This window comes from Mobula hypostoma, chromosome 6, assembly GCF_963921235.1.
Source record: "Mobula hypostoma chromosome 6, sMobHyp1.1, whole genome shotgun sequence".
Taxonomy (NCBI): Eukaryota; Metazoa; Chordata; class Chondrichthyes; order Myliobatiformes; family Myliobatidae; genus Mobula; species Mobula hypostoma.
This window is the reverse complement of record NC_086102.1, coordinates 110,163,018-110,173,595: the sequence shown is the minus strand read 5'-3', so window position 1 is coordinate 110,173,595 and position 10,578 is coordinate 110,163,018. Positions and strand designations below refer to the sequence as shown.

The 10,578-nt window shown below is 56.1% G+C and overlaps 1 protein-coding gene across 1 annotated transcript; it reads right to left on the bottom strand.

Moving 5' to 3' along the window:
• Window positions 1-4,416: 4,416 nt before the first annotated feature.
• On the bottom strand, window positions 4,417-7,573 carry LOC134347616 (G-protein coupled bile acid receptor 1-like). The gene has a single exon (XM_063049980.1). The coding sequence runs from the start codon at window positions 6,417-6,419 to the stop codon at window positions 5,298-5,300; it is 1,122 nt and encodes a 373-aa protein (XP_062906050.1). The 5' UTR covers window positions 6,420-7,573; the 3' UTR covers window positions 4,417-5,297.
• Window positions 7,574-10,578: the final 3,005 nt, after the last annotated feature.

The window sequence follows — 10,578 nt, the reverse complement described above, 5'->3', positions numbered from 1 at the left end:
GTCTGCCCCTCCATCCTGCCGTCTCCCCCTCTGTCCCGCCGACCACCCGGGCCGTCTCCCCCTCCGTCCCGCCGTCCACACAGGCCGTCTCCCCCTTCATCCCACCGTCCACCCGGGGTGTCTCCCCCTTCGTCCCACTGTCCCGCCGTCCACACGGGCCGTCTCCCCCTCGATCCCGCCGTCTCCCCCTCCGTCCCGCCAAACACCCGAGCCGTCTCCCCTTCCGTCCCGCTGTCCACCCGGGCCGTCTCCCCCTCCGGCCCGCCGTCCACCCAGGCCGTCTCCCCCTCCGTCCCGCCGTCCACCCGGAACTTCTCCACCTCCGTCCCGCCATCCACCAAGGGGTATCTCCTCCTCCGTCCCGCCGTCCACCCGGGCCATCTCCCCCATCCGTCCCGCTGTCCACCTGGGCCGTCTCCCACTCCGTCCCGCCGTCCACCCGGGCCGTCTCCTCCTCCGACACGCAGTCCACACGGGTCGTCTCCCCCTACGTCCCGCTGTCCACCCAAGCCGTCTCTACCTCCGTCCCGCCGTCCACCTGGGCCGTCTCCCCTTCCGACCCGCCATCCACCCGGGAAGTCTCCCGCTTCGTCCCGCCGTCCACCCGGGCCGTCTCCCCCTCCATCCCGCCGTCCACCCGGGTCTTCTCCCCCTCCGTCCCGCCGTCCACCCGGGTCGTCTCCCCCTCCGTCCCGCCGTCCACACGGGGTGTCTCACCCTCCGTCCCGCTGTCCACCCGGGCCATCTCCCCCTCCGCCCCACCGTCCACCCGGGGTATCTCCCCCTTCGTCATGCAATCCCGCTGTCCACCTGGGTCGTCTCCCCCCTATGTCCCGCCGTCCACCTGGGCCGTCTCCCCCTTTCGTCCCACCGTCCAACCGGGGTGTCTCCCGCCTCATCCCGCCATCCACCCGGGTCGTCTCCCCATTCGTCCCGCCATTCACCCAGGGTGTCTCCCCCACTGTCCCGCCGTCCACCCGGGCCATCTCCCCCTCCGACCCGCCGTCCACACGGGTCGTCTCCCTCCTACGTCCCGCCGTCCACCCGGGCCGTCTCCCCCTTCGTCCCGCCGTCCACCCAGGGTATCTCCCCCGCCGTCCACCAGGGCCGTCTCCCCCTCCGTCCTGCCGTCCACCCGGGCCATCTCCCCCTCCGTCCCGCCGTCCACCTGGGCCGTCTGCTCTTCCGACCCGCCATCCACCCGGGACGTCTGCCCCTCCATCCCGCCGTCTCAGCCTCTGTCCCGCCGACCACCCGGGCCGTCTCCCCCTCCGTCCCGCCGTTCACACAGGCCGTCTCCCCCTTCGTCCCACCGTCCACCCGGGGTGTCTCCCCCTTCGTCCCACCGTCCCGCCGTCCACTCAGGCCGTCTCCCACTCCGTCCCGCCGTCCACCCGGGCCGTCTCCCCCTACGTCCCGCCGTCCACCCGGGCCGTCTCCCCATTCGTCCCGCCGTCCACCCAGGGTATCTCCCCCGCCGTCCACCAGGTCCGTCTCCCCCTCCGTCCCGCCGTCCACCCGGGCCGTCTCCCTTTCCGACCCGCCATCCACCCGGGAAGTCTCCCCCTCCGTCCCGCCGTCCACCCGGGTCGTCTCCCCCTCCGACCCGCCGTCCACCCGGGTCGTCTCCCCCTCCGACCCGCCGTCCACCCGGGGTGTCTCCCCCTCCGTCCCACTGTCCACCCGGGCTGTCTCCCTCTCCGTCCCGCCGTCCACCCGGGTCTTCTCCCCCTCCGTCCCGCCGTCCACCCGGGCCGTCTCCCACTCCGTCCCGCCGTCCACCCGGGCCGTCTCCCCTTCCGACCCGCCATCCACCCGGGAAGTCTCCCCCTCCGTCCCGCCGTCCACCCGGGTCGTCTCCCCCTCCGTCCCGCCGTCCACCCGGGGTGTCTCCCCCTCCGTCCCACCGTCCACCCGGGCTGTCTCCCCCTCCGTCCCGCCGTCCACCCGGGTCTTCTCTCCCTCCGTCCCGCCGTCCACCCGGGCCGTCTCCCACTCCATCCCGCCGTCCACCGGGGCCGTCTCCCCGTCCGTTCCGCCGTCCACCCGGGCCGTCTCACCCTTCGTCCCGCCGTCCACCCGGGGTGTCTCCCCCTTCGTCGCGCCATCCCGCTGTCCACCCGGGTCCTCTCCCCCTACATCCCGCCGTCCACCCGGGCCGTCTCCCCCTTTCGTCCCACCGTCCACCCGGGTCGTCTCCCTCACCGTCCCGCCGTCCACCCGGGCCATCTCCCCCTCCGTCCCGCCGTCCACCCGGGCAGTCTCCCCCACCGTCCCGCCGTCCACCCGGGGTATCTCCCCCTCCGTCCCGCCGTCCACCCGGGCTATCTCCCCCTCCGTCCCGCCGTCCACCTGAGTCGTCTCCCCCTCCGTCCCACAGTCCACCTGGGCCGTCTCCCCCTCCATCCCGCCGTCCACCTAGGGTATCTCCCCCTCTGTCCCACCGTCCACCCAGGGTATCTCCCCCTCTCTCCCGCCGTCCACCCGAGGTATCTCTCCCGCCATCCACTTTTCCCATCCCCTTCCCCCATAACCCAGACATATCACCCTCCACCCCCTGGTCCTTTCAGGGTAGAACACACATACCAATCCACCCGGGTTATTTCTCTCTTGCTTCACCTTTACTCCATCTCCCCCCCCCCCCGACCCTCCCCACACCCGGTTCCATCTGCTCATTCCTCCAGCCATCACTTCTCTGTCCCTTGTCTCAACTTCACTCCCTCACTCCTTTCACCATAAGACATAGGAGCAAAATTGGGCCATTTGACCCGCTAAGTCCACTCTGCCATTCCATTATAGCGGATTCATTATCCCTGTCTATTCCATTCTCCTGCCTTCTCCCTGTAACCTTTGGTGCCCTTACTAATCAAGAACCTACCAACCTACACTTCACATATAACCAGTGACTTGGCCTCCACAGCTGCCTGCGGCAACAAATCCCACAAATTCTCCAACCTCTGTCTAAAGAAATTCCTCCTTATCTTTGTATTCTGAGGTTGCACCCTCTACACTCTCCCACTATTGGAAACATCCTCTCCACACCCACTCTGTCCAGGCCTTTCAATATTCGATAGGTTTCTATGAGATCCCTCCTCGTTCTTCTAAACTCCAACATGTACAGGTCCAAAGCCATCAAATGCTCCTCATATGTTAACTCTTTCATCCCCAGGATAATTCTTGTGAACCTCCTCTGGACCTTCCCCTGTCACAATGTGCGCTGGCAATGTCGGAATCCTAGTGCGGAGGAAAGACAGACTTTGATGTAGAGACGGCGACCAAAGTTTATTCATAAAAATTCCAACGGAACATTGGCTGTCTACACCGTTAAGATGTATCATTCTCAAAACTAGGACCCTGCAATTAGTGCTAATCGGGCTTCACTTAAATAATACAAGTAATATGGAATCCAAGAGCCTAACAAAATAAATTTAACAAGTTTAAACAGTAAGTACCAGGAGACCGCATTACAAAGAGCGAGTCCCTCAAGAAAAAAAACAAGCAACAATTAACCAATTCATGTTCGCTCAATAATCTCAGAATCCAGTGCTCTCCTTCTCCCCACACAAGACTGAAGAGCCCATTGTAACAATGCCAGCACATCCTTTTTAGATAAGAGGCTGAAAACTGCTCAAAACACCCCAACTGTGGTCTGACCAGTGGCTTATAAACCTTCACTCACACACCAGGGACAATTTACGGTGGCCAATTAACCCAACGACCAGCATATTGCTGGGATGTGCGAGGAAACCAGAGCACCCAGAGGAATATCACGCGGTCACAGTGCAAATTCCACACAGACAGCGCCCGAGGAAGGGATCGAACCCAAGTTATCAAAACTGTGGGGAAGAACTCTACTCATTGTGCTATCCTGGTTCTTCTTTGTCACAAGATATTTCAATAAGATCAAACAAATAAGAAGTATAAATAGTTTTATTAAGTTATCAAAAAATATATTCACCCCAGACACAGACTCAGTTGATTCCCAAACTCCTGGTTTTGACACCGGCACCCAGACCCTTGATTCCAATGCACTGTACGCAGGGGCAAGTTGAGAGAGTGACCTCCTGTCAAACTAGGAACAAAAACTAACCAGCTAGTCTGCCCCTGTACAATTCAGAACACATCAAATCTCAATAAATAACATTTCAAAAGAGAAATGAACAAATACAATACATGTCCAGTAGCAGATACAGGAAATCTGAAACAGTAACAGACAAATTCAGCTGGTCAGTCAGCATCTGTGGAGAAGGAAACAGAGGCAACAGGGACCTGAAGGACAACGTCTTAGAATGATAAGTGTGGGAGCAGGCCTTTCACCCCCCCCCCCCCCCACTTGTCTATTCTGACTCTGCTGTGCAGTGAGCTGGTACCGTCTCCATGCGTTTGGGCAGTAGACCTCTAAACTTCGTCTGGATATCGGGAATGAGCTGAGGCAGGTACATTAACAACTACTGGGACAGGTACATGGTGCCTAGATTAGACGGTATGTCCCATGAGGATAGGTTGGATGAGCTAGGTTTTCCTCTCTGGTGTAGAGGTGGTGGGAAGCGACTTGACAGAGATGTACAAGATGATAGGAGGCATGGATAGAGTGGACAGCCAGAGACCCTTTTCCCCAGGATGGAAATTGCTGATATGAGGGGCTTAATTTTAAGGTGAAGGGAGGAAAGTATAGGTTGGACAGCTGAGGTAAGTTTGTGTTTTTTTTTTACACAGAGTGTGTTGGTTGTGTGGAACACCCTGTTGCTGGTTGTGTGATGGCAGAAACATCAGGGACATTTAAAAGACCCCGTTGTAAAACAGCAAAATGCTCCATAGAAGTTTCTAGACAACGTACACACACATAATGCAGGAGGAACAAAGCAGGTCAGGCAGCATCTATGTGGGGTAATAAAAAGTCGACATTTCGGAGTGAGAACCTTCATCAGAGCTGGAAGGAAAGGGGGCCAGGTGCTAAGCAGGTCGGGCGGTGTCTGTAGAGGGAAAAAACAGAGCTAACCCCTGTGCTGTTGACCTCAAACGGGAACTCCCGTTCCCTTTCCACAGACACTGACCGGCCCGCTGGTCCACCGCACCGTTCTGTTGCTGTTTCGGGAGTTGAAACGATTGCACCAAAATTGTACAGTACACCGCAAGACCTCGCCAACGTGACTGACGGTGCCCCCGTCCTCCTGTGGCGGACGCCGGACAGAGAATACCCCTGATCTTCTCGGCACCGTGGGATCCCGGGCGGGGCGGGTCGGGAACGGAGCGAGAGTGGGGGACAGCGAAGTGAGGTTTTACCTGAGCTGCGGCCCTCACCCGATCCCTGTATGTGCGGCAGCACTGCCCCCCGTCGGCGCGGCCGGGACCGGTGGGGGGCGTGAACCCCCGATTTGCTGCATGGGAAACGCCGCCAGGCCCTCGCCCAGCCGCCGTCGGGCCCGGGCGGAGACTTGAGTCCACACCCGGAGGTACTCCTTGTTACTGAGGGCCAGCACGAAAGGGACGAGGGCGGCACTACTGATGCCCAGGCAGGACAGGATGATGTGAGTGCGGAGTCCCCCGTCCGGCAGCAGGAAGCGGGCGTGCAGATGGAAGATGTAGGGGAGCCAGCAGAGGAGGAAGATGAGGAGGAAGCCCGTGACGCTGCGGGCATACCTGAGATTGAGCCGGTGCTCCAACACCGACGCCGGGTCCCCTCCTCGCTCCTGGGCGCACTCCATTCGCCTCGCACCTCCCTCCGTGCTCCCTGCTCCCCCCTTCTCGCTCCTGGCGCCTCGCACCGCCCTGCATTGCCTCTGAATGTCCCGCATCTGCCTTCGGGCCAGGCGGAGGAGGCAAGCGCTCATGGTGCATGTGATTAGGATGGACGGCATCAGCAGACCGTAGACTTCCAGATAGATGTACTCCTGCGTGAAGACGTAGCTGAAGTGGCAACAGCTGGGCTCCTCCCGCTCCGGCCAGCAGTTCCAGCCCAGCAGCGGTAACGAGGCGAAGAGCAGGGGCAGCAGCCAGACGGCCAGAATGGCCGCGGGGGCGCGTCGCCGCAACCAGTCGCCATGCCGCAGCGGGCGCGCGATGTAGAGGTATCGGTCACCGTGCACGAGCACCAGGTTGGCGAGGAGGGAGAGCACGGTGAAATTGGGGAAAAGGTGGACGAAGAAGCAGAGGAGAGGGGAGGCGAGCGGCCGCTCGGGGATCATAATGGGCAAGGAGGGCAGCGCGATGCCGGTGCCCAGGTCGGAGAACGCCAGACTCAGGAAGAACCAGTTGGTGGTGGTGTGCAGCCCCCTGTTGGCGAGGATACCCACGATGATGAGGACGTTCCCGGCCACGATGAGGCCGGAAAGTGGTAGCGTCAGCCAGTGGATGAACCCCAGGTGCGAATTCGAGCAGCTTCCGGTGTGATTGGGGCAACCGTACCAGCTCTTGTTCATGGTCTCGCCCGGCGACCGGACCGGCGCTCTCCGAACGGCGGGGACACCGGCTCTCCACAACCGACCGAGTTCTGCGTCTCACGCCGCTCTTCCTCCCGTTCGCGGGCAGCTCGGGTGCAGCCCAACGCTCACGTCTCCAAGGGTTCCCGAGTGTCTGAAGATCTTCCCCTCCGAGAGGTCGCAGTTCCTCTGCGTTCACCCTTCGCCCGGCGTAACACCAGCGTCCGTAAATCAGAGACGGGTGCTTGCCCCGTCTCCCCGATCCGGGATTAGTCAGGGTCTAGTGAAAGGCTGCGTTCCCAAACTTCTGCCGCCGGTGGCCCAATGCGAAGTCATCACGACACGAAAAATAAAAGCACGCAAGAGATTCCAAATAAAGATTTCTCAGCTACTTCAGGTGTCGGTCCCGTTGAACATTCTTGGAACCCGTCCAGATGCAATAGCAGGAGGATGTGATGCTGAGGCTTTATAAGGCAAAGGCCCGACCGGACTTGCGAGCGGCTCGTGGGTCCCTTATGCTGGCATTGGAGAGGGTCCAGGGGGAGTTTACAACAATTATCCTGGGGATGGAGGGGTTAACGCTTGTCGGCTCTGAGCCCGTACTCGCTGGAGTTTAGAAGGAGGGATCTGATTGGTTGGGTGCGTGAAACGCGCTACCGCGGTGATGGTAAGGGCAGATTGATTAGTAGGGACATTTAAAATGCTCTTAGATAGGCACATGGATGATAGAAAATGCAGGGCTCCTTGGGAGGGAAGGGTTAGATTGATCTTGGAGTGGGTTAACAGGTTGGCACAACATCGTGGCTGAGGGACTTGTCCTGTGCTGTCTGTTCTTTGCTCTATGTTCTATGGTCTGATGGACTGGGGTGGGATGGGGGTGTATAATGGGATTAGTGTGACCTGGAGATGGTGGTCAATTTGGCCTCCATGCTGCACCATACTCTAACGCTCTCTGTAGCTGACCGGGGAACCAGTTGTTGCAAATTCTCTTCCGCCCCACAATTTGCCCTGCTCATGACCCATGGACATGGGAATGGGAGATGGCAGAGTTCAGTGACCAGTGCAAGAAGTCTCTCCTCCACTGACTGTGTGAAAGAAATAGATAATCAACGAGGGAGGAAAATGAGGAAATGAGAAACAACGGATAAATATAGAAAGACCACAAAAAACTGTATCAAAGTTCACAGACAACACACACAAAATGCTGGAGGAACTCAGCAGGCCAGGCAGCATCTATGGAAAAGAGTCGACTGTTTTTTTCCATCGATGCTGCCTGGCCTGCTGAGATCCTCCAGCATTTTGTGTGTGTTGCTCAAGTTTCCAGCATCTGCAGATTTTCTCTTGTTTGTCAAAGTTCACAGAAGCCAGCCTCCCCTCCATGGGCTCTGTCTATACTTTTCACTGCCTTGGCAAAGCAGCAGGCATAATCAAAGACCCCACCCATCTCAGACATTCTCTTTAATCCCCCCCCCCCCATGGGGCAGAAGACATAAAAGCCTGAAACCACAAGGGCAGGCTCAAGGACAGCTTCTACCCCACTGTTATCAAACTATCGAATAGTTCTCTCCTGCGGTAAGATGGACACAACCTCACAATCTACCTCTTTATGAGCAAGCACCTCACTGGCTGTCTGAGCTGTACTTCCTCTGCTGCTTGTCTGTTTAGAGAAACAGCACAGAACAGGCTCTTCCAGCCCAAAAAGCTGTGCTGCCTAGCAACCCTAGCCTAATCACAACCTACTGAATCATACACCTTCGGACTGTGGGAGGAAACCAGGGTAAACCCACATGCTCACAGGCAGGATGTACAAACTTTCTTACAGACAGCGTCAGAATTTTCATTTGACACCGTGTTCGGCGCAGACCCTGTGGGCCAAAGGCCCTGTCCCTGTAATGTTCTACGCTCTCTGACTGCTAGATGTACAGAAATGGTGTCCAGTCATACAACAGGCCTTTCTGCCCACTTTAACGATGCTAGCCATCAGATACCCTGGTGGTTTATGAAATTTGTATGTCCATTGTTCATTAAACTAGCAGTGGAAATTAATAATATAATTATTATTAATACAACAGAATTATTCTTGCTAAGAAAATGGCTAAAATGAGGTGATATAATTTTAAATAGATTAGAGGAAAGCATGGGGGAATGTCAGAAGTTGTGAGGTGTGTGGAATGCCCTGCCAAGGTAGAGGCAGATACATTAGGGACATTTAAGAAACTCATAGATAGGCAGATGGATGATAGACAAATAGAACGTTATGTGGGAGGGAAGGTTGATACAAGGCCATGGGCCAAAATGGCCTACAATGTGCTCTAGTGTTCTCTGCTCTTTTCTATAAACAGTCCATCTGACCCAGAGAAAAAAACAGATTTAGATCTTTCGTCTCTTGCCTGCACGTAGGAATTGTTCACATAAAGAGTCTGCAGATGCTGGATTCTGCAGCAACACACAATCTGCTGAAGGAACTGTGGGAGGGGGAGGAATTGTCAACGTTTTGGGTCAAGACCCTGCGTCAGGTCTCAAAGTGGGGAGGGGATAAAGAGGAGAGGGTGAGGGAAATGGTGATGCAGGATCCCGAGGTGATCAGTGGACTGAGGAGAGATGAAGAAGGTGGCCAATGGCGATGGAAAGGTCAAGAGAGGGTAGGGTAAGTGTAAACAGATCACCTTTCACCCCTCCTCAATCAACCAATCATCTTGGGCTCCTGTTTCACCCATGCGCTCGTCTCTTTGTGCTGGAATTGGAATATTATTGTCACATGTGCTGAGGTACAAAGAAAACATTAGCTTTGTCATATGTACAGTGAAATGCATCATTTGTGTCAAATCAAACCAGCAAGTAGACCACACGCTTGAGCACCAACACAGCACGCCCACAACTTATAACTCTGATCGTACGTCTTTCAGATGAGGGAGGAAACCAGAGCACCTGGAGGAAATCCACGTGGTCACGGAGAAAACATACAGTCTCCTTATAGACCGAGGTGGGAGTCAACCCCTAATCCTACAGCTGGCTCTGTAACACAGTTGCTTATCTTGCACACTGTTTGCACAGATCATTTCGTCACACAATGCATTGAGCAGAACAAGGTAAAACAGTAACAGGGTTCTGAATGAAGTGTTACAATTACAGAGAAAGTGCAGTGCAGGTAGACAATCAGATGCAAGGCCACGACTAGGTAGATTGTGAGGTCAAGAGATTTTATTTTCCCCACGAAAGAAATGTCTGTTAGGAGGGGCATAATTAAAGGAGATTGGAGGAAAGTGTAGGGGAAGCTCTTACTGACCCACTGAGAAAATGATGCCTCATACAACTTCATCAACTTCAGCTTGCTGTTTAACATGATCATCCCTCAGAGTCTGGACGGTAAACTCTCCTCATTGGGACTCAACACCCCTCTCTGTAACTGGATCTTGGACTTCTTGACGGAAAGGCCCCAGTCGATCCAAATTGGCAGTGACATCTCGAGCTCCACCACACTGAGCACTGGAAAACCTCCAGGGCTGTGTGCTCAGTCTGCTGCTGACTCGTGAATGCACTGCCAGATCCAGCTCAAACTGCATCATCATGTTCGCTGAAGATGCGACGGTGGTTGGCCTCATCGGCAACAATGATAAGTCAGCATACAGAGAGGAAGCAGAGATGCTTGTGAAATGGTGTGAGAGCAACAACCCGAGTCTCAACATGGACAAGACAAAAGAGATCATTGTGGACTTCTGGAAGGTGCAGGTTGACCACTCCCCATTGCACATCAACGGCTCTGTTGTGGAGAGAGTGAAAGCACGAGGTTCCTTGGTGTGCACATGATAGACTATCTAACCTGCACCCTACTAGTCAAGAAGGCACAGCAGCATCTACTTTTTCCAGAGGAGGCTGAGGTGTGCAAGGCTCCCTGTCCCCATTCTAACAACTTCCTGCAGGAGCACCATCGAGAGTGTCCTGTCTGTCTACGTCATTGTGTGGTACAGAAGCTACAAGGCTTCGGTCTATAAGACCTTCCAGAGGACAGTAAAATTGCTGAGAGGGTCACCAGGGTCTCTCACCCCCTATTTGTGACATTTACCGGACTGTTGCATCAAGTCACCTCTCATTCTCCTTTGTTACAGAGAGAATGCTCAACCCCTCAAAATTGTTATACATCTCTATTTTGTCAATTCTC